At 47.9% G+C, this 24,617-nt stretch overlaps 1 protein-coding gene across 1 annotated transcript; it reads right to left on the bottom strand.

The window, feature by feature from the left end:
- Positions 1-768: 768 nt before the first annotated feature.
- On the bottom strand, positions 769-24,396 carry LOC119435602 (glyoxylate reductase/hydroxypyruvate reductase). The gene is made up of 9 exons (XM_049657577.1): positions 24,132-24,396; positions 21,243-21,373; positions 20,898-20,970; positions 20,093-20,209; positions 17,755-17,846; positions 16,256-16,333; positions 14,580-14,739; positions 13,457-13,587; positions 769-985 (listed from the first exon to the last, which is right to left on the bottom strand). The coding sequence occupies exons 1-9, from the start codon at positions 24,209-24,211 to the stop codon at positions 861-863; spliced, it is 987 nt and encodes a 328-aa protein (XP_049513534.1). The 5' UTR covers positions 24,212-24,396; the 3' UTR covers positions 769-860.
- Positions 24,397-24,617: the final 221 nt, after the last annotated feature.

Here is a 24,617-nt window from a genome sequence, read left to right as displayed (position 1 = left end):
CGCCCCCCCCCCCCCCCCCGCTTCCTCCGGCGCTGGCTTCCCGATTCCTTGCTTGCTTGCGCGTGGGAGAGATAAGAGACTGTGCGGGCGAGCGACGAGCGCGGTTGTTGGCAGAGTAGAAGTGTCCCCCCCCCCCCCCCCCCCCGCTCCCTCCGGCGCTGGCTTTCCGCTTCCTTGCTTGCGCGTGGGAGATTGAGTGCGTTCGCTCTCCGTGATAGCGCGCGTCCCCGCACGCTTCCGCTCGGGCATACGGCGCGCGGCGAAGATTTTATCTATACGGAACCTCACGGCGACGGCGACGACGACGACGACGCCGACGGCAGAAATCCGGTTGAAGTGTCCATATAATTGCTATCGCAATAAAACTCGAGTACAGCAGGACGGCTGACAGCTTCAAGTTGCCTTCACGTAGCGAGCGCGCGCGCGTGGCGCGGCAGCGGAGTCTCCCCATTGACGTCACACGCGAGTGTGCGCCACTCAAAGAGCTTGGGGTCGTTTAGCACCCGTTGCGGTAGCCCAGCGGCTACGGCACTGCGCTGCTGAGCTCGGGGCACGTTTCATCCCAGCCGCGGCGGCCGCATTTCAATGTGAGCGGAATGCGAAAACACCCGTGCACTTAGGTTTAGGTGCATGGTAATGATCTCCCAGGTGGCCTCATAATCAGATCGGAGCTTTGGCACGTAAAAGCCCAGAATTTAATTTAATTTTTTAAGGTCGTTTAGTGCAAGTCAACTGTAAAGAAAGATCTCCCGAGAAAGTTCCCGACTTTTTAATTTCTGTTCTTTAACGTGATCCCCAATTGTCCCAGCGCTCGCGGTCACTGAGACGGCACTTGTGAAGGAACTGAGGTCTCCCGGCTGTCAGCACAGGAGGTTGGCAGCGGCGTGGTACTTGTCCTCAAGTGCTGCCAGGATGTTCTCGGCGCACACTAGCGCAGTCTTGACCTTGGCGTCCCTGCCATCCGAGGCCATGTTGGGAGTGACGACTGAGAAATGCAAGAGGAGAATGAGTCACGCTTTAGTTTACTCTCTGCAAAGCGCGAGTCGTGAAAGACATAAGCATGAAAAAGAAAGACAGGGGGGTAGGGGGCGGCAGACTTATGGCAACGCCGAGCTAAGTACTGCTCTAGGCAACTCACTTTTTGATGCCACACCTCAAGCACAGACGATTCCTGCGCCACTTCCATCTCTCCCTCACGTATACCTCACCGATCACATCTCTTCGACCACCTTTTAAAGCCAGATTTCTTTGAATAGCCGTGTCGCATGTTTTTTAAGGGGCACGTGACTACGGTTAGCCTCGCGATAATCCCCAAATCCTTCAATCACCGTCATCGCCTACTCTGGTGCGCGGGCCACGCGAGGGGACAGGGGAACGAAAAGGCTAACGCGTTAGCTCGAGGGTTTACGAACCGAGCGAGGGCGTCCTCTTCTAACCCCAACCACTCGCACTATCCCTCACAAAATTCCACCAATTTAAATGCCAAAGACATCCTTGCTCATCAGCGCGGAGTTCGCAGAAAATACACTCCGCCTCACCCACAACTTAGCGGGGAAGACGCCGCCGATTGGCGTTAAATACAGACTGGGGTATTCCCCCATTTAAAATTGCTCAACGCCATGTATCCCACTCGTTATAGGGCCAACTGTCCTTGGTGCGGTGGCATACTTACCCTAATACATATAACCTGGGAGTGCGCTAAGCACCCTCATAGACCAAATACCAGTACCACAATGGAGCAGTCGGAGACACAGCTCGCCCGCTCCGACCTGGCCAGACAAAGGTCCTTAATTAGCCAGGTCAGGCAGGCGGCAGAGGCCAGTGGGGCCCTGGACTGAGAGGCTCCGACCACCCCTTTTTAATATCTTTTCCATTCCCATAAAGTTTCTATTATTGAATAGCCGACAACGGTGTCGTGTCCGTTGGCCGGTACCTTGCACGATAGGACACAACAAACCGGCTTGAACTGACCCACAAAATAGTGTCAGTAAGCCCACCTGTGTTCTGCTTAGTAAAGCATTAAATCGCTATATAAAACCTGTACCCACAATGTCGTTTCATAGTAATCACTAAAGCACATAGGTCTGTTATTGGAAGAGTGCATGATATATTCGAGGCTTCTCTCATTTTCTCGAATTTCTTATAATTGGCCTACACAATTATCTGGCAATTGGGTATGCGCCACCGGATGCTCCGACATACATCATCATCATCATCATCATCATCATCATCATCATCATCATCATCATCATCATCATCATCATCATCATCATCATCACCGCCTATATTTACGTCCACTGCAGGACGAAGGCCTCTCCCTGCGATCTCCAATTACCCCTGTCTTGCGCTACCGTATTCCAACTTGCCCCTGCGAATTTCCTAACTTCATCATCCCACCTGGTTTTCTGCCGTCCTCGACTGCGCTTCCCTTCTCTTGGTATCCATTCTGTAACCCTAATGGTCCACCGGTTATCCATCCAACGTATTACATGGCCTGCCCAGCTCCATTTCTTCCGCTTAATGTCAACTAGAATATCGTCTATCCCCGTTTGTTCTCTGATCCACACCGCTCTCTTCCTGTCTCTTAACGTTACTCCTAAGATTTTTCGTTCCATCGCTCTTTGTGTGGTCCTTAACTTGTTCTCGAGCTTCTTTGTTAACCTCCAAGTTTCTGCCCCATATGTTAGCACCGCTAGAATGCAATGATTGTACACTTTTCTTTTCAACGACAGTGGTAAGCTCCCAGTCAGGATTTGGCAATGCCTACCGTATGCACTCCAACCCAATTTTATTCTTCTGTGAATTTCTTTCTCATGATCAGGGTCCCCTGTGAGTAATTGACCTAGATAAACGTACTCCTTTACAGACTCTAGAGGCTGACTGATGATCATGAATTCTTGTTCCCTTGCCAGGCTATTGAACATTATCTTTGTCTTCTGCATATTCATCTTCAACCCAATTCTTACACTTTCTCGATTAAGGTACTCAATCATTTGTTGTATAATTCGTCTCCATTGTTGCTGAATAGGACAATGTCATCTGCAAACCGAAGGTTGCTGAGATATTCGCCGTCGATCCTCACTCCTAAGCCTTCCCAGTCTAAGAGCTTGAATACTTCTTCTAAGCATGCAGTGAATAGCATTGGAGAGATTGTGTCTCCTTGCCTGACCCCTTTCTTGATAGGTGACTTCCTACTTTTCTTGTGGAGAACCAAGGTGGCTGTGGAATCCTTGTAGATATTTGCTAAGATATTCACGTATGCCTCCTGTACTCCTTGATTACGCAATGCCTCTATGACTGCTGGTATCTCTGCTGAATCAAATGCTTTTTCATAATCTATGAAAGCCATATAGAGAGGTTGATTGTACTCCGCAGATTTCTCGATTACCTGATTGATGACATGGATATGATCCATCGTAGAATATCCCTTCCTGAAGCCAGCCTGTTCTCTTGGTTGGCTGAAGTCAAGTGTTGCCCTGATTCTATTGGAAAATGTCTTGGTGAATATTTTATACAATACTGAAAGCAAGCTAATGGGTCTGTAATTCTTCAATTCGTTAATGTCTCCCTTCTTATGGATAAGTATAATGTTGGCGTTCTTCCAGCTCTCTGGTACACTTGAAGTTGTGAAGCATTGCGTATAAAGGGCCGCAAGCTTTTCAAGCATGATATCTCCTCCATCTTTGATTAAATCTACTGTTATTCCATCTTCTCCAGCCGCTTTTCCCCTGGTCATGTCTTTCAAGGCCCTTCTAACTTCATCGCTAGTTATAGAAGGAGCTTCTGTATCCGGTTCATCCCTATTTCGAACGGAAGTAGCTTGGCTGTTTTGGGAACTGTATAAATCAGTATAGAATTCTTCCACTGCTTTTACTATGTCATCTAAATTGCTGATGATATTATCCAGCTTATCTTTCAGCGCATACATCTAGCCTGGTCCTATGCCAAGTTTTCTTCTCACTGATTTCATGCTGCGTCCATATTTTACGGCTTTCTCAATCTTTCTCACGTTATAATTTCAAATATCCCTTACTTTATTCTTGTTGATCAGTTTCGACAGTTCAGCGAATTCTATCTGATCTCTTGAGTTGGACACTTTCATGTTTTGACGTTTCTTTATTAGCTCCTTTGTTTCTTGGGAGAGCTTCCCTACTGGTTGCCTTGGTGCCTTACCTCCCACTTCAATTGCTGCTTCAAAGCAGCAATTGAAGTGGGATATATATATATATATATATATATATATATATATATATATATATATATATATATAGACGAAATCATGACCTGCAAGGTAATGCCAGTGAGCGCATCTCTGTTGTGCGTAATGAAAAAATAAATCGCGGCATAAAAAATTGTATATGCGCTGTCGGCTCATAGGTACGTATCTCTAAAGCATACAGACATCTTAGTAGCACGGCGCATGATACTCAATGGTTTCTTTGATTTTTTTATGCATCCGCCTGATTTGGTGCTTGCATTTCGCCACAGATTGTGAACGGTGTAGTGCATGAACATATACATTGCATGAGGTCAAAGATGTGACTCGTGCAGTGCATGAACATAAACACTGCATGAGGTTACGCGTTGCATAGAATGAAAATATGCACATCGCATTTAGTTGCATTGGATTGACCACTTCCCTGAAGCTTCGCTTCACACAGATACCAACATGTGCAGTTGGATCTGCAAAACTACTGCATAATTAACTTGTCCACACACTCCATCGACCCCAAAAGACGCTCGCTCGACGCATCCTTCGGGCAAGCCTCGACGATGCGCAAGTTCTATGCGACGCTTTTAACGCGAGAGCGTTAAGGGCTCCGTGTCGCAGAAGATCCGGTGTCTGCGTCGGCGGAGTCGTCCGTGAGCGAGAATTCCCGTATTACTTAGGTATGCGTATATGCCGCGCTTTGCTATATGACATGTGGCATCTGCGGGTTATATGGCCACACCGTTCTATCACTAAAGTTGCTCATACCTTAATGTCTTACATTCTTGGCAAAGTTATTCCTCGGAATTTTGAGAATGACAGCCCACAAACAAATGTCATGAAACATAACACCAACAGCGCATGCCTTTTATGTTAAATCTTCTCAGACCGAAATATTAAAAGTGCGGAACAATAACAGAAACCTGAAAATAGTGTAATATTGTTTGGTGCGACTGTACACTACCTCCGGGATCGGCCCACGCAAGAGGCCACGTTTCTACCAGAGAGCTCGCCTTCGTGCGTAGCGTTCGCCGCAAGCGTTTCCCAGTAAACATTACGGTTACAAAAACTGCAGTTGCCGGGAAGCATGAGAAGCAGATAGGGACCTTTGAATGCTACCGCGTTCCACTCTTAAAGGCGAAGCTTAAGCAAGGCTTCCAAATTTTGATACGATCTCATCCATTCACTCGCAGCAGCACGTCGCACCTCATTTTGCCAACATAGGGAAGCCGGTGCGAATTGCCCTCCTCGGATTCATCGGGCTCCACAACTTCTCATGTAAAGGCATCGCCGCTTTACGGCTGTCGCTTACTGCCGCTTAGACAGGAGCGGGCGAATTGGACCGGTTGGACGCGGGTGCAAATTGGACGAAAGTTGGATGACGTACGTCCCATTCGGCGTTGTTGACCTCAGCGCCGCCGCGTGTGCGGTAGCCTTCAGCCAGTCTCCGCTGACTATAGCTTCCTCGCTGCCGCATCGTATGTTAGATCAGAGCCACCACATGCGGACACCTCCGAGCGTAACTGACTTACTGAGTCGCGGAAACGGTGACCCGGTTTCCTGCCCCACGACTGTTTGGAGCAGTAAACGAGCAGTTGGGTGCTGCGTTGAGTACATTAGTTCATTAGCTACAACTGGGTTTGAGAATAGGAGCTAGCGTCGAAGCGGTAAGTTATAACAGGCCAATAATTTCAATATTTAAAGCGAGTCCTATATCATTTTATTATCAGAGCTAAGTACACAACTTGCCTACTCTTTTCTTTCGTTTATTTTCCCCTTATATATAACTTTTCGTCATAACGGAGAACACACCGGAGAGACTGCGATGCCTTTCAATGAATGTATTCATGAAACACTTTTTGAAAAGGACTTAACTATAATGGAGGTATAACGAGCACAGTGTTTGCTTTCCCCCATCCCCCTCAACTGAACATTTTCTCTCACGGGGGGGCGGGGGGCGTCGATAGCCGTGTCCTGCCTATAGCTCCTTTCTTACTTCTTTCCACAGTGCACTTTTGTAACCCTTCGTGGTTGTCGTCTGCCATAAGTGTCCGATAGCGACAAATGATCGGTGACAGAACGGCGGGACGCGTTAACAACCGCCGCTTCACAGTTGCTAAAAGATCAGAGGAGGGTGCAGCGTGCGCGATGCTTGCGCTCGGGAGTAACTCAAGGTCATAAATTGACCAATGACTGGTGTCTATAGGCTTTCGCGTGATCTGTGACATCATCGACCGCGCCAAATATGGGGAGCCTCGAAAGCCGCAGGAGAGAGCGAGTGATATTTTATGCGAGTTTGTGCGCTGCTGCGTGCATGCAGTGAGATAATATTTGGTTCTCATGTTCGTGGCAGCATTGTCTACAGATCACAAACGTTTTCTTACTACTTTAAAAAAATGTTGCCCTTTAAGCTGCAACAGTACGCGGCATGAGCTTTTTGTTTCCCTCACTGTCGATATTACGCCAGTAGCCTCGCAAGTTTCAGGTGGCCACCATGTGTTCGCATGCACCTACGTGCCTCTCCGCTCAACAAAGCCACCCGCTACGATGACTGCGTAGGGCGTTGTGCTATTGAGCACGAGGTCGTGTGTCACATGGCCAGTCGCTGCGGCCGCATTCCGATGGTGGCGGAAGAAAGAAAAAAAAAAAAAGCTCCATGTAATGCAAATGAGAGATGTCTTTCATTGCCTACATGAAGCCATGGAGAGTAAAATCCTATGAATTATTTGTGCCTACTATGCACCGTGCCTGGTGAGCAGGTTTCGGTATTTGGATGTCGAACGCAAATGTAGCGGTCATAAACGACAGCCGATAAGGTATAACTGTATATACAGTTGAACCCGGTTATATCGAACATATAAACCCAGATATAACGAATTATTGTGTATAAAGAACAGCAGTAAAATCCCCTTGAAAATGTTTGTATAAAATTTTTATTTTATATATCGAATTACCTATAGGTATATCCAGCTTTTTTGTGATCTCCTTCAGATTTGATATAACCGGGTTTGACTGTATAACGTATCAGTGGTGTCCTAGCTTCTTTCATTTAGTTACCGGAGGCTTTCCCGCAGGAATGCAGAGTAGGAAAATGACAAAACAAAACTGCCTTGCATCGGCAGCCGCGGAGCATGGAGCATTGTTGAAAATATCATGTCTCAACCTTCCATCCCAGGTTTGCAGCTTTCCTCGGTATATATTGTTTTTACCACACAAAAGAACGGCGGGCACAATGCACTTGGAAACTCGTGACGACAGTGCTTGGAAATAAATGACGACCGTGCGTCTTTCAGAAATTACACCACGAAACCCCGGGATAATTATCGATTTGGCACATTTCTTGCTTCGAGTATTGGCCCAACAACGCTTCAACATGAGCAGATTCACAAAACTTTGTAAGGGATGTTTGCCACCGGCAGGCCACCTTCACTTATAGTATGTCCGACATCACGACAGGCTGGTATAATCTGCTCTCCTTCGAACAGTTCTAGCGTGAGAACTGCGACGCCACCTTGTAAGGCCGACGTAACTTGGCAATTGCAAAATGTAAGTAAATGATTAAAAATTTAATTTATAGAACTTCTCTATTGAATATGGCGGGCGCAAAGCATTAGGCACTTCGCCTGGTATTGAAAATAATATTGTCACGGGTATAAACTATTTACAGAATGTATTTACAGGAGATAGACAGCAGCTGAGAACACAGAGAGGCTGTTGCCACTTCGTCCTCTTCTCCTTCGTCGACCTTGTCTGTTTTCCTCACCGTAACACAACCCCCGGCGGAAAAAGCACCGTCCCGGTGCTTCAGATGGGGCCATCGGGAAGGGCATTAGAGGGCTTAAGCCGAGAGACGTGTACAATGTCGGGTGATGTGGAACCGGTTGGCACGGCGGATTTCAGTGGGATGATCTCATAGGTGACATTGGTCACTTGACGTAGAACGCGGCAAGGACCTTTGTAGCACGGAAGGAGTTTCTCAGAGAGCCCCACACGTCGGCAAGGGGACCAAAGGAGTACGAGAGAGCCTGGTGCAAAGTATGTCTCACGATGGCGGCAATTGTAAGTGTGCTTTTGAGTTTCCTGCGATGCCAACAAACGAGTACGGGCAAGCTGGCGCGCATGGTCAGCGTGGGCGATGGCATCGCGGGCATACTCGGTCTGTGAGTTCCGTACCAAGGGGAGCGAAGCATCCAATGGTAATACAGGGTCACGACCGAAGAGCAAGTAAAAGGGGGAATACCCAGCAGTATCGTGGCGTGACGAATTATAGGCGAACGTGACGTAGGGTAGCGCAATATCCCAGTCGTTGTGGTCGGGTGAGACGTATTTCGATAGCATGTCAGTGATGGTCCGATTAAGTCGCTCAGTAAGGCCGTTGGTCTGGGGATGACAAGACGTAGCGAGTTTGTGCTTAGTAGAACAGGAGCGTAGGATATCGGCGATGACTTGGGAGAGGAAAGTGCGGCCACGGTCGGTAAGGAGCTGTCGCGGGGCGCCATGGACTAAAATGATATCCCGGAGTAGGAAATCGGCCACGTCAGTTGCGCAGCTCGTGGGAAGCGCTCGAGTGATGGCGTAGCGCGTCGCGTAATCAGTAGCCACAGCGATCCACCTGTTGCCGGAGCTGGACTCAGGAAAAGGGCCAAGGAGATCCAAACCCACGCGGAAGAATGGCTCAGTTGGAATCTCGATCGGCTGTAAGTACCCGGCAGGAAGCACTGCTGGCTTTTTCCGATGTTGGCAGGACTTGCAAGCAGCTACGTATCGCCGTACGGAGCGCGGGAGGCCGGGCCAGTAGAAGCGGCGGCGAACGCGGTCGTAAGTGCGAGCAACCCCAAGGTGTCCGGCAGTAGGTGCATCATGCAGCTCCTGAAGCACGGTTAAGCGGAGGTGTTGGGGAACGACAAATAGAAGGGGAGGACCGTCAGGGTGAAAATTGCGGCGGTACAATATCCCGTCTTTGAGGACGAACCACCGTAACGATGGATCAGTGGGAGCAGATTGCACTCGGTCAATGAGGGTCCTCAAGGTAGCGTCATGGCGTTGCTCGTGGGCCATGTCCAAAAGCTGGGAAATGGAAAGAACACTTGCGGAAGCATCCGTGTCGGCGTTGGCGGGCGTGGGTACAGGGTAACGGGACAAGCAGTCAGCGTCATTGTGTAGGCGACCAGACTTGTACACCACAGAATAGGAATACTCCTGTAGCCGCAAAGCCCATCGTCCAAGCCTCCCTGTGGGATCTTTTAAGGAGGAAAGCCAACAGAGGGCGTGGTGGTTCGTTACAACAGAAAAGGGCCTGCCGTATAAATAGGGGCGGAATTTTGCTACTGCCCACACAAGTGCCAAACATTCGCGCTCGGTAATAGAGTAATTCCGCTCCGCAGGTGACAAAAGACGGCTAGCGTACGCGATAACACGTTCACGGCCGTGCTGAACTTGTGCCAAGACGGCACCGACGCCGTGGCCACTGGCATCGGTGCGCACCTCTGTAGGAGCTGACGTATCGAAGTGTCCTAGAATCGGCGGGGTGGTGAGTATGGTGGTAAGGCGAGAAAAGGCGGCGGCCTGAGAGCCTCCCCATGAAAACGGCACATTGTTCTTAAGAAGATCTGTCAGAGGGCGTGCTATGGTGGCGAAATCTTTAACAAAGCGACGGAAGTAGGAGCAAAGGTCCACGAAACTGCGGACATCTTTTTCGGACTGTGGGACAGGAAAATCTTTCACGGCGCGAATTTTCTCCCGGTCCGGTCGGATGCCAGACGCATTGACGACATGGCCAAGGACTGTAATTTCACGGTGGCCGAAGTTACATTTCTTCGAGTTGAGCTGCAGACCGGCCTTGCGAAAAACAGCAAGTACAGCTGAAAGGCGCTCAAGGTGTGTGCTGAAAGTGGGCGAGAACACAATAACATCATCTAGGTAGCAGAGGCAAGTTGACCACTTGAATCCTTGGAGTAATGAGTCCATCATACGCTCAAAGGTAGCCGGAGCGTTGCAGAGCCCAAAAGGCATAACTTTGAAGTGGTAAAGACCATCAGGCGTTATAAAGGCGGTCTTTTCACGATCGAGATCATCCACAGCGATTTGCCAATATCCGGACCGTAGGTCGATGGATGAAAAATACTGTGCCCCGTATAGGCAATCAAGGGCGTCATCTATACGAGGTAGTGGGTAGACGTCTTTCGTCGTGATGCGGTTGAGGTGCCGGTAGTCGACGCAGAATTTCCATGTGCCGTCCTTCTTCTTTACTAGCACAACAGGTGACGCCCAGGGACTTGACGATGGCTCAATGATGTCTTTCGCGAGCATCTTGTCCACTTCCGTTTTGATGACTTGGCGCTCCGAAGCTGAAACTCGGTAGGGTCGCCGATGGATGGGAGGATTAGCGCCTGTATGTATACGGTGTTTGACAAGAGACGTTTGGCCTAAGGGACGGTTGTTTAGGTCTAATATATCCTTGAACGAAAGCAATAAACTGCAGAGCTGTTCAGCCTCCACAGGCGGAAGACCCGGGGCGATCATTTTCGTAATGTCGTGGTCAGTACAATTGGTAGACCGGAAAGGTTCACAGGACGTGTCAACGGCAAAAGTTTCAACGCAGTGAACTTCTAAAGCAATGATCGTAGCCAGGGTAATATCTTTAGGCAGAATTTGCTTCGTAAGCCCGAAATTCACCACAGGGAGATAGGTGCGATTGTCTTTGACTCTCAGTATTGTATGCGGGACAGTAACGTTATGGCTGAGAACGATGGCAGTTATTGGAGCGGAGATGTAATCATCATCGGGAACTGGCATAGAACGACAAATAGAAATACATCGAAATACATTTCGATGTATTGCAAGGCCTGTGGTGGAATGGGAACAAAGTCAGTCGGTCTCAGGCGAATTTCGTGAGGTGTTGTAGGGTCGTCCAGCAGAGGCAGGAAACGCAGCTTCGAGTTCGCGGCGCACAATGCGGGTCACGTTTTCACTTGGTGGTGACACGCTAGATTGGTCGGTTAGGTCGGTGCAAGAAGAGGTCGCTGCAGTATTTGGAAGCCATGTAAACTGATTATGTATACGGCGGCTCTTCGCCTGCTCGAAACGGCGGCATTCCTTCATGATGGCGTCGACGGTCGATAAGTTTCTGAAGACCAGAAGGTTGAATGCGTCGTCCGCGATACCCTTGATAATGTGGCCAACCTTGTCCTCCTCTGGCATTGACCTGTCGATTTTATGACAGAGGGCGAGGACGTCCTGAATGTAGGAGACGTACGACTCGGTAGTAGTTTGGGCACGCGTGGCGAGTTGTTGCTTGGCGGCTAGCTGTCGACCGGTCGGATTGCCAAAAACGTCGGACAGCTTCTCTTTAAACAACTCCCAGCTGGTGAGCTCTTCATCGTGTGTATAATACCACGTTCGCGGTGTTCCATCGAGGTAGAACACGACATTGGCCAGCATTATGGTAGGATCCCACCTGTTCACCTTGCAGACGCGCTCGTACATCTTTAACAATTCTTCTACGTCAACACCATTGAGGCCGTTGAACTTGCCGGGGTCTTGCGGCTGAGGTAGAGCAACGTACTGGGTCTGCGTAGTCGGCGATGCAGCTGCAGACGCGGTGCCTGCCGCTGAATGCATGTTCTTGGGCTGGGTGAGACGTCCGCTGCGGAGCTCCGTGGCGAAGACGCGTACCCCGCACCTCTCACCAAAATGTCACGGGTATAAACTATTTACAGAATGTATTTACAGGAGATAGACAGCAGCTGAGAACACAGAGAGGCTGTTGCCACTTCGTCCTCTTCTCCTTCGTCGACCTTGTCTGTTTTCCTCACCGTAACAATATTGTGACAGCTCATTCGGACGGCTTGCGGAACCAGCTAAGATGCTGGCAATCAAAGGGTAAAAAATCAACTGGGAACATTGTATGCAGAAATTTTCGTGAACTGCATATGGTAACAGGCAGATCGGACGTTTTTGGAAGGTGAGACGTGAACCAGTTGCTCTAAAATTAAGCTTTATGATACAATGACCTGCGTTTTTACTTACTCTTTTAAATTAAATATTTTGAGCGCACCTCTGCTTTGTTCTTTGCTCCAGTTTCGCAGCAAGATTCTATATTATGGTCCCGATCTTTCATTATAACATTCAGCGTCCTTACTTGCCCGATTTGGCAAGAAATATTTTCGAAGTTGCCTTCGTCTGCGCCTCGCGCAGACGAAGGCAAGTAGAGTCTAAAACGTATAGCGGTCATGACGCGACCCACCAGTCGCTTCCGACAGCCTGCGGTGTGGCAAAGCATGACCTTAAATGTGATGTCGACACCACGAGGGGCGCAGATGAAGGCACTACACTCGAGTTTTAAAGCGAAGCTTTATCCGCGGCCTTGGCACAGTTGCGGCAGGCGTTAGCTGCCTGCGCGTTTCTTATCAAGATGCGCTGTGTTGCTGTGGGAAAACCTACGGTTTCGTCTTGCTGGCTCACCATAGCTTCGCTTACATCAATCCCCACGGTGTGTGGGATCTTGCAAAGCAGGCAAGTAGCAGTGCCAAGTAGTATACTTGAATGATCGGGCCCATAAAAATGCTATCTTCCTACGAAACTGGAGCAAGAACAAAGCAGCAATAAGCGCAACATCTCTAAATAAAATTTAAAGGTAAACACGCAAGTGATTGGATGGTGTGCATAATTATATTCCCATTATGCGTGCTCAGTTAATAGTTATACTTAGTTAATAGTTTCATGTGACTGATGACCAAGTTTCAATTGTCCCGAATTGGTCTATTACGGGTTTGTTTGTTTCACGAATTTTCCGTCCAACAGGAGTGGACAGAAACCGCAAAATATACCTGATAAGGGCAGTTGCTGCCGGGAGGCATTTCGGCTGGTGCCGCCTGCTTCGAGCTTTATGTGTACATGCATTGAAAATTATTTTTGCAGTGGTTTCATGTTTCAGGAAATTATGCGGTATTTGTATTTTGTGAAAAAGCTTTGTGCTCGCGCTCTTCGGAGATTGCTCTAGAACTCTGCCCAGCCGACAGCTCCTTGATAACGAAACGCCGGCGCGCTTAGAGATGTGACGTCACGCGAGGAGGCAGAGTACGAATTCATAAGAACCCCAATAAAAAAATAGCATTAACTGTAATACCCCCCTCCATCTTTCCCATGAAGGGCTCTTTGCCTTCTCGCGTGACGTCGTGTTTCGAAGAGCGCAGGCTCTAAGATGGGTTGACCCAGGCTCAACTGGGTAACATTGCGCGTACTCACTACAGTTGGAGAGCTTGAGGAGTGGGTTGTCTTTGGCCATAGGTGTGTCGCCTTCAGCGTCGAGCGCCGCGGAGGCGATCACACCGGACTTGAGAGCATTGCAGAGCGCTTCCTCGTTCACCACTTCTCGCCTGCATGAGGGAGTGAGGCGAGAGACTAGTCGCCGACACCGTCGTTCTTGAACTCATTCGTGCTCATCGCAATCCTGCTCGGGGAGGCTCTTAACGCGAATATCTCGAGCTGGTTTGACAGATGTCGCTCCGCAGCCGTGGCGCCTAGGGGGCCTTCGTACTCGTATATGCATGCCTACGCCCTAGAGCGCGTGTGCGTATGAAGGCTCCCTAATGGCGCCTATAGAGTTACTGCAATATGCTTCCACAGGGCACATATACAGCAACGCTAATTGCACCAGTGAGTCTGCGCAACACCACGTCGTGGCGATGAAATATATAACTGGGAACACTGTTTCTGCTACTAATAATTTGACTGCTGGCACACCGTATAGCGTATGGACTCGCATGATTACTTGTTTAGAACGTCAACAACGGTGGCAGCTGCAAAAGCGTTCGTCACGGTGTCCGTCGCACAAACAGAGATGCCAGTAAGACAGCTCAGTAGTCCACGCGCCAATGCCTGTTTAACTTGTTTTGCAACGCCTGTTTTGCAAGTGGTCGTCGCAAATGCATGGTGTGGGGCCAACATGGCGAATCACAATGTTTTCGCTCAGTTGTTCAAGGTACACGAGAAGAATATTTACTAGTAATGCAGACTACCACATGTGTGTAGTTGGCTACGATCCTATTCACGGTGACTGAGTAAACTAATCGGAACATCAGAGCCAGCGCCTTCTGCATTGTAATTCGTAGTGGAATTATTCCCAACTCGAAAAAGAAAAAAAAAAACTGTATCTGATAAGGATCAAGAGGTTTTCTTGATACACACATAGTAAACCTTGCGAATACGCGTTTAATTCTAACCGACTCTAGGGAGCCTTCATACAAGTCTTGACAGTGCGGCATGTATATATAGGCTCCTTAACCGACTCTATAGCTGCGGTCGGTTACCAGATAAACGCATGTTCCGCAGTTAGCCCGTGCGCATCTAGTCGGCAAGCTCTGCCCACCTGCTGATGTTGACGAAGACAGCCGTGTGCTTCATCAGGTGGAAGGTCTTGTCGTTGAACATCTGCTGCGACTCCTCGTTAAGTGGGCAGCACACGATCACGATGTCGCTGTTGCACAGCAGATGCTTCAGCGTGGTGTACTGGATGTCGTGCGTCAGCGCTGGGCCACCATACGGCAAAGGCATAACGACAAGCCGTGTAAGTTTTCAACCGGAGCAAGTCGACAGTGCATGCGATTTAAGCACAATTATCAGAGGGCAGCGCAATGGATTCTGATGGTAAATAGCGACATGCGGGCATGCTTTACGCCAAGAAATGAAGAACTTGATCGCGTAACTGTTAACTTTGTGCTATCACCGTAAAACTAAAATCTCAGGCAAATAAATTGGCCCTGACGTATCAGGGCCAATAAATTGGCCCTGACGTCATATATAGCGATGTACGGCAAGCCGTACATCGCTAACTGATATGTTACTGCAGCAAAATGGCAATCCGTAATATTTTCTACCATCGACAACACATTATTTCCTTCATGATATTGCGAATTTATAAAATGACAGCACGTCGTTTGTTTAAGGTATTCGTTATAATGCTTTGCACTAATCACTAGGTGGTTTGATTAATTTTAACGTCCAAGTTACATGAGGGCGGCGCCAGTGGTAGAGTGTTTCGGAATAATTTGACCGTTTGAGCCTCTTTATAAGCAGCATAAAAATACACGATTTTCTTTACGGAAGGCAGTCTGCATGCGGCATTTGAAACGTGTCTTAACACGAGTCCAACCATGAGCCGCGCCCATGGCTGGACCATAGCGTTGCTCACTTGAAAGCACGCTATAGGCAAGTCATCTTTGGTGTTAGTCTTCAAAGCTATTTTTTTTTACAATAACTTGCAGCGAGAAGCACGCCTCTATGATTGGACTCGTTTTATAAGTGCGCTATAATGCTATTCACGTATTCGCTCGGTGGAGCTCAGGGGATGGGTTATCCCTACGTCGTTTCCGGTGAACCTCCTCTCCGTTCTTCCGCGTGAAGTAAACTCGCGTGCTGCCGCCAAGAAGATGCACAACCCAAGGCTTGGCTAATCTCTTCCGAGGCTCTCGAACAAACGGCACATCCATATACCATTACTGTAGTATACCACTAGCTACCCCATCCTCAAAGAATGGTCTCGACGTCTGAGAAAGGTGTTATGTCGTTTTCACCTGGTGTGCTCCCCTTGCGGCAGGAAAGTGTATTACTTTCTCGTGTAAACTGCTTAGCAGATCGCGCGCGGCGCGCACGCTGCATGCTGAACGTTGTTGATGACTACAGCCTCAAGTAGTGGATAGTGGTGTGACTGTGAAGGGCAGATATTGGCCGGACGTTGCATTCAATGAATGGTGGCTGCTCCAAATCCCTAAGAATTTTTACCCTTCGGTATTTGCTCGCACGCCAGCTATTTCTCCGGGATGGGCCACTGTGCCGGACAGGTGATAAGAAATGAAAGAATCGGAGGAAAGGAATCCTTGTAAAATACGAAACCTGATTAGTAAAATACTGTGTTCTTTTTTGGCTGTGCTCTATGACACCCGAGAGAGCGTGAATATTCGTAATAATTTGAGCGCGCTATTGTGCAGTATACGCGATATGGTTGTTCTCTCAACAGTGGCACAAACTCGCGAGAGTTATACTTACGGTCCATTCTGGGGCGCCTATTGTGGTACAAGAAGCTTCGTACTTTGAACGCCCTCAGCCGGTTGACAATTTCCATTCCTGGAACATTCGTATGACGAAATGTGCAGATGCGTATTTTTATGTTTTCTAGGATGATAATTCACTTCACAAACCTGCATCACGGTGATGAGAGACACCGTGGGGGAAGGTTACAAGGTAATTTGATAACGTGCGCCAAAAATTTTAAATACATGGGTATTTTTGCATTCTGGCCCCATTGGAATGCTGCTGCAACTGGAAACCAAAACCTAGACCAGCAGAAGAGCACTATAAATTCAGGTCTTGTGATTATAGTATCAGCAGACACCGCTGCGTGCTAAACATAATCAGCATACATCTTTTGTTTCTTTCTGTTTTCTTTTTCAATCAGTGCTGGCTGCTATAGCACCCGCTACCGGTGTTGAGAGGTTTTGGTGAACTTAGGCTGCACGCTAAATGTATTGAACTTCTAATTTTCCTGGTCATTCTGATGTATGCCTACCAAATTAACAGGGACACTCGACGTAGAAAGCTTACGGGGCGCGGGTCTGCGAAATAGCTGAATATTTCATGAGCCTGGGCGCACAGCATGGGATTCAGGGGCCACATTAACAAAGCTTCTTGTTCGTAAATGTTCTTTGTTATTGGCAGGCTGCCGTCACTAATAATATCTCCATCATTGCCATTGGCTGACATGGGCTCTTACGAAAGTTTTAGCGTTAGACCGTTTTTGTGGTTAAGATCACATGTTTTCTATCCTGCAGTGGTGTACGTGGCAAACATAGTACTCTACTGCTTTACTGGTTGCGCGCAAAAGATGGGCTGAAATTCGGCTCTTTCGCGCAATCTGCATCCCGCAAGCTGCTGACGCCGGCTGTCCGTACAAATTGGACGTCCAAAATATCGAGAACTTCTTTTATTGTGTTTTTCTTCTTTTATTCTTCTTTTATTCTTTTATTGTGTTTCTCGAATGACCTCCAAAATATATTCACCTTCAACGTGTACTCTTCCTGAGGCGCTGGCCACTTGAACCGCGGGTTTCTTCTTCGCTCAAGGCAGTTTTGCAACTCTATCAATTTATTGGCCTTCAGCATTCTACAACTTAAAAGAAAAAGGCAGCAGTGGTGACAGCAGCGTTTGCGACAGCGACGGTGGCCGACAACCGTTTCGGCGACAGAGACTCCGCCAGTGGCCACAATACCAGCGAATATATGTGGCTGCCCTGGAAGATGCCTCGAAGGATAAGCGGCCAAGCTCACCTTATAACCACGCGACCTTCACCCCATAAAGCCCAACGTATCGTTTTTGATATGCTGAGTTGGATACCTCAAAATTCTTATTTAAGCCTGGGAAACTTACGTAAAGCTGCTAGTAGCGTTTTCGATACGCTGGATGACAAACGTCTGTGCTTAATATGCGCCGTACAGGTGAGTGTCTGCACGAGGCTCGTGAGCGTTATCTCAACAAGTTCGCTTACGCACCGATGTCTCCCAGGCCAATGATGCCGACAACCTTGCCCACGAGCTCAGGTCCGACCAGCCAGGACAGGTTGGTGGTTGGAGTCCAGTTCCCCCTGTAACGGTCGAAAGCCATGGCTAGCCAAAAACGGTGACGCGCAAGTAACGGTAGCTGTATGATTCCGTTCTGAATTCGGCCTAACATGGGATCGAGCCTGTTTGCTTATAGTGTATATGGTGCATTTCAAATTTAAATTAAGTTCTCGCGAGTTTTACGTGCAAAAAACCGCAATCCGAGTATGAGGTACGCCGTAGTGAGGGGCTCCTCATGTACGTTTACCACCTGTGGGTCTTTAACATGCACCCAATGCACTGCACACGAGCGTTTTTGCATTCCGCCACCATTGAAATGCGGCCGCCGCGGCGGGCATCGAGCCCGCGACCTCGTGCTCAGCAGCACAACGCCATATCCACTGAGCTACCACGGCGGGGCTTCATTTAAGAGTTAATGGCCTGATGAGCGGCTATCATTACGTTGAAACTTGAAAAAAAAAAAGAAAAAGGAAAAAAAAACGACGTTGGACAACTAATATAATATAATATAATAATAATATTATATATATATATATATATATAACCAATAAACTGCAATATTTCTTCAACTTAATAAACAAAAAAGAACTCGCTATGACCCGCTAGCCAGCATAAAACAATTGCCTTCTCTCTTTCGTGCTATACGGAGTGATCATTTCTAAGTTTTACGGAGTCAAAAAAAAAAAAAAAAAGTGCCTGTTGCAGATAACATAATTCTAGTACCTTGAGCTGTATTATTCTGAGAAACGGACATTACTTGCAAGATAAATTGAAACACATATTCAACTAATTAAAAACATCACTAATTAACTTCTTAGTTAATTGCATTATGGCACATAATGAAATTTACGAATTGTAGCCAGTGAGTTACCACTTGACGTATCCACTTGGAATGAATTTCCAGAATGACACCTAGTTCGGAGAAATGGGCCATCAAACTCGACGTAAAAATGCGCTGCATGTTGTTCACTTATTTTTTCAACAAAACGCTCTTTTATGCAATGACGCACAATAGCAACTGGAACGCCCATGTATTTCGTCCTACACTTTGGGAGATAGTATCTCTCAACTGGTGTCCTTCTGGAAAATCATTTCAAGTGGATACGTCTTGCAAAGTCACCGACTACAATTCGTAAATTGCAATATGTGCCGTAAAGTAAATAATTAAGAAGTTAATTAATGAATTTCTGGTAATTAGATAACTATGTGTTTCGAATTCTCGAGCTAATAATGTCCGCCTCTTCGAATAGTTCAGCTCAAAGGCAAGAATTATGCTGTCTGCCCGCAGGTGATATTTAAAAATTCCTTAGAACTTAAAAATGATCACTCTGTATGTCAGGTGTAGTCAGCATCAGTAAACGATGGTGGAATGCTGTAACTGGGTGTTCTTTTTCACAGTGGACCATACTATACACCACGTACACACACCATAATAAGACTATGTCAGTCCCAACTCGATTAAGCCGAACTCTCGGACCTATCAAACAACATTTTGTTGGCCTTCCACGTTGGCCGTGCGAGAAAAATAACCCTCGAAAGTTATTCAAACCGAAAGGCAGGAAAAAGCGACATTAATTGAAGAGATTACCGGCAAAAGGACAGTTCTAGACACGTCCTACGTGTTGATGGCGAGGACGTTGTCTCCGAGACACAACCGTTGACAAGAGGCGCTCCTGATACTACCCTAAAGTCTTTGATAATTTTTTTTTATAGCAGCGTGACAGCAGCGCGTCAAGGATTTATGAGAAATTGGAAACGACGTTATCGTCCTCTGCGGCTTTCTGATATCCGCCGCAGATTCGACGAAGATGTATCTTGCAGGCATTCAGAGCCACGATGTTGTTTTTGCGATGAATTTCTAGTTACAAGTCCGATTTGTTAAATGCGTTGTGGTTCCAATTACACTCGCATTCCAGTTACACAGACGTATGAGAAACATGGGAACAGGTTTAATTTAGAAAATTAATCGAACCAAGCCGCTATCAACTTCTAAATTTGCCGTCAGGGTATGCTTTTTTTTTTTCATGTGGCTGTTGTACAACCAGGCGAACACAAATAATTCAGTTTTGGTCAGCTGCGTATCTATATTCGCATTCAGTACAGTTAAAGAATCCACTTTGATGCCTCTGATTCAGGTCTTTATGGTTTATATAGAATGCGTAAAGGAAGCACACGCCAATAACGTCCCGAATTTTCAGGCATGTTCCCAGTGAATTTCTTAAGCTTTTTTCCGATACGAAGAGCGACGAAGAGGAGCCTTCAGACTCACGCCCTTATTGCGTCGAAGCCCTCGGCGATCCTTCTTGACGCCATAATCGTGAGCGCCAGGGCGACTTCGGCTACGGCGTCGCTTTGCACGTGCGACGTGTTCCCGACGTGGATGCCGCTGTGATGCAGACAAAAACACTTTTGGGCCCGAAGTCATCTGCACTAAGTCTTCGGGCAACGACTCGCACGCTTACAACGCTCCGTGAGATTGGGCCTATAGATCCATATGAATCTGCTGAGTGCTCTTTGTGCAAACCAAAGGCGAATTCACAAAGATTTTTGTTACCAAGTTTAAATTAATTAAATTATGGGCTTTTGCCACCTATCAGAACGTGGCAAAACCACGATCTGATACGAAGTAGGCAGTAGTGGGGAACTCCGGAATAATTTGGACTACCTGGGGTTCTTTAACGTGCACCTAAAACTAAGTACACGGGTGTTTTTAGCATATCACCCCCATCGAAATGCGGCAGCCGTGTCCGGGATTCGATCGCGCGACCTCGTGCTTAGCAGCCCAACACCATGGCCACTAAGCAGCCACGGTGGGTCGTTCTTAAGTACTCTTTGCCATTGGCGAGCCGCCGACACGTTCAACATCGCGATTTGCTAGCTCCTATTCTTACCGACATCTTTTTTTTTTTAATACGGTTCGAGAGAAGGTGCGTAAATGGCCTCACATTTTTCGGTTATGAGGAAGCGCAGACTAGAACACCGATTCTAGTTCAATATTTTCTCGTTGGTGTCAGGCTATAGTGTCAATGGCTATGTACTGTGGAGTAAGTGTACGCTAGCAGTAGTGGACTTACCGTCTGCGGCACTCTTCTAGGTCGATGTTGCCGTGGTGCACTGACATGGTGGCCACCACTCGCAGACGGGAGCCTGTGCCACAGAATGATCTCTTCAATATCAGCAGTGAACGTTTAGTATTTCGATTTTGGAGAGTAATTAAAGCTTCCATCACGGCCTGCGGCCGGTCATTATTAATCTGAACTGAATCATTTGTTGGCGAAAAAAAAAAAAAACCTACGTACATCCAGCTTGCCTTGCTTCCTGCGTAAATAATTCGACAGCTGCGGCTGTAAGTTGCCATTCGTGTTGCTCGGGCGGGCTTAACATTGGGTATAGATGGGTTGTCGGCGCCGGGTTCTTACCGACCATGTCGAGTGTCTTCACGTTGATCTTTTCGTAGGGCTGGATAAAGAGCGCGTCCATCCCGTGCACGTACTTGTCCCATAGCTCGAGCCAGTTGGTCGGTGTGCAAGGCGCGCTGGTCACGACGCACCTGCGTTAGCATACCACTTGCACCAGTGCGCCATTTGTTTCGAATCCCGTTTCATTCCCCTTCATAACTTGCGAGGCGCATAAAAGGAAGCGTCCATCTACCCCCCCCCCCCCCCCCCTTTTTTTTTTCTCTACAGTGATAAGCTCCAACGACTATTAGTACGCCTACTCTGCTGTCTTGTAGCCGTTTATGTCATGCGTTATATGTTGCCAACGACGATGGCTGTTTAGTTCATGACACGATTTAAGAACTTTTTTCTGTTGTTGGTCTAGAAAGAACAAGTGTGGTTCCACACCAGCAACAACCGCACTTGCCTAAATGACTCTTAAACTACGCGAGAACTTGCTGCAAAATCCATCATTGTGCCGAACCCACTTGCACTGGAGTGCAGGATCCACTTGCTTAGGTTGCGGTGGCTGGTCGAAAATCGCGGCGACGTGCAACGAAAGAATAAATATTCCACTGAAACAGATCCTCAGCAAAGAAGAGTTGGCAGAGTGATGTCTTATACGTGCCGAAAGGGCTCGAAAAAGGTTATATTGACATGTATAAGTTTTTGTGATAGGCCGAGAAAGTCATTCTGGAAGCGATTTGCTGGCAGCCATCTTTTATGGCTTTCGGAACGGGGCAGTCCCCGGCTATCTCTCACACACACACACACACACACACACACACACACACACACACACACACACACACACACACACACACACACACACACACACACACACACCACACACACACACACACACACACACACACACACGCGCGCGCGCACGCACGCACGCACGCACGCACGCACGCACGCACACACACACACACGCACGCACGCACGCTCACGCACGCACGCACGCACACACACACACACACACACACACACACACACACACACACACACACACACACACACGCACACGCACGCACGCACGCACGCACACACACGCACGCACGCACGCACGCACACACACACACACACACACACACACACACACACACACACACACACACGCACACACACACACACACACACACCCGCACACACGCACACGCGCACACACACACAAACAAACAAAAAGAAAAAAACCTATTTTGTTTGAGATATTAATGCATATTTAGTGCCTACACGTCAGCTTGACGTGTTAGTTTTCGGCGTTTTGTGACGCCGCGTGACAGACCGGTGAAGTAGGCGCAGCCCGAAAAATTTTGAGCAATAGCGGAGGGCTTAAGGCGAAAAAGGCGCAGAATCGGAAATAATTCTTTTTCTTTTGTTCGGCGTAATCATGCGTAATCAGTTTGTACACGTCATATCGAATGGGGATTTTTCGCAGTTTTCGTGACATCGCGTGACTAGTTTAGTGGAGGTGGCCCTTTTTTTTTTACCAATCATGGAGGGCTAGTGGCTGAAATGGAATGGAAACAGATTGGAATAGCTTTACGTTATAGCGTCCACGATGGTGTACGGAGTACATTCCCCACAGAAGGGTAGAAAACTGGGCCAGTACATATATATCCACGGATTAAATAGATCTTTCGTACTGCGGACTGTATTGCTGACACGTTGAGCTGCGATGTAAATATTCGCCATCTGCGATTTCAAAACTCGCGTAAGTTCCGGCGATAGTGAGCTTGCAGCATAGCTGAAGCTACACTCGCTAAACATGAACTACAATGAAGATGATATGCATAAGTGGCAGTTGTGAGATGAGCAGACTGCCAAACTACCAAAAACATTTCGGTCATGCAGAAGGTGGATTCACTGCTCTTACCAATTGATATTTTTACTTCGATGTTACCTGCGTTAATTCTGCTCATGAATACGGACGTGTGCACGAACTTAATTAAAGCGGATCGAGTCGGCTTACCGGGCTGAAATTTGCCTGTGGGGCTCATTTGAGCGCTAGCCGGCCGGGCCTAGAGCGTCAGGCCAGTTTGGGTCAATCTGCCTCCATGGGGTATGTTGACTTAACCATTGTTTGTCAACATGCATGTAAACGCGGTTAAGTCTGGACAAGCGTTCGCAGTCGTCAAAGAAGAATTATACGCCCTGTTGATCTGTGTACCAGGAACGCGTTCAAGTAAACGCTGGAGGGTATAAAGCGGTCTCAGCTCAGGATCTCGGATCTCAGCTCAGGTAGGGCTGCTCCGCTCATGACTACGATCTCAGCCCGCCTTCTAAGAGAGCCCCTTCGCTGCAGGTTCACGTAAAAGAACCCAACAACATCTGCCCGACGTTGTCACAAGCAATTTCTGCTTTGCTTGAAGCAGACGCATCTGTTACCACCATACTTTCACCTATCATGACGGACGGGATTGGTAGAATAACTGAGAAAGCTTCGTATTGTCAGCATCAAACTTCGTCCTGTCCGCATCAAAATACAAGACACAAGACACCGTTTATTAATATTTCTACGATATTCAGGAGATTGACAGTCATGCAGCTGCTCCGAAAATTCCAATCGCGCGATTTCGAAGCCGCTAACGGGGCGGATAAGCGACTGTGCCGCTGTAATCCTACTAACGTTCAGCTCCGCTGCCTTCGTGACACCCATGCATACACCAATTAGGCTGCACGTTGGAGACGTTGAGAAAGGCAAGTCCAGAGCCGGACGCCTTGAGAGAACGTCAAGTGTTACCTGCTTTATTCCCCCCCCCCCCCCTCTTTTTTTTTTTTTTTGGCGTGCAACACTTCTGCGAGCTGACTTTCTAGCAGGGCAGTAGTAGTATGGTCCATAGTAACAGACACATGAGTATGACTTACTTCGTCTCCAGGAGCTCTATGGCCTTGGCTGGTATGTCGGTCCTGCTCACGAAAACCTTGTACTTGCTGGACGTAGCCATGAGGCTGATCCTTTAGTGGCGTCGCGTGTCTTCCAAGTCGCCGATGAAAGTGAGCTTGAGCGATCCGCGTTCGGCGCTGGCTAGGCCCACCAGTCCTGACGCATGCTTGCTTCGATCCGTCATCGCTCTGCTCAAATGTGGTGGCCTAGAATGGGCGCCATAGCTGCCGGCGCGAGCCTAAACTGATGATGTTTGCTGCCTCGAAGCTTTCATGCGGTGCACATGCTCTCTCCGTGTAGGCACCTATACTTTTCTGGATTAATTCTCAAAACCGGTGTAGTGGATGACGACGCGCCCAGGCGCTGAAAGCAGAGTCGTTTTATTTAGTTAAACTTGGTTGGCACCTCTAGCTTCACCGGTAAATGTTTACTGCGGGTATCCGACAATAGGCGTATGGCCTCTTCTA

This window comes from Dermacentor silvarum, chromosome 1, assembly GCF_013339745.2.
Source record: "Dermacentor silvarum isolate Dsil-2018 chromosome 1, BIME_Dsil_1.4, whole genome shotgun sequence".
NCBI lineage: Eukaryota > Metazoa > Arthropoda > Arachnida > Ixodida > Ixodidae > Dermacentor > Dermacentor silvarum.
Note: the sequence above shows the minus strand (reverse complement) of the source record. Positions and strands in the feature narration are given on the sequence as shown.

Bases quoted from the DNA above. Each gene is read 5' to 3' on its own strand.
- LOC119435602 (XM_049657577.1), bottom strand. From the start codon at position 24,211: ATGGCTACGTCCAGCAAGTACAAGGTTTTCGTGAGCAGGACCGACATA. The intron at 21,374-24,131 runs GTAAGTCATACT...ATGCTAACGCAG, and splicing joins ATAGAGCTCCTGGAGACGAA to GTGCGTCGTGACCAGCGCGC. The intron at 17,847-20,092 runs GTGAGTCTGAAG...CGACCGTTACAG, and splicing joins GGCTTCGACGCAATAAGGGC to GGGGAACTGGACTCCAACCA.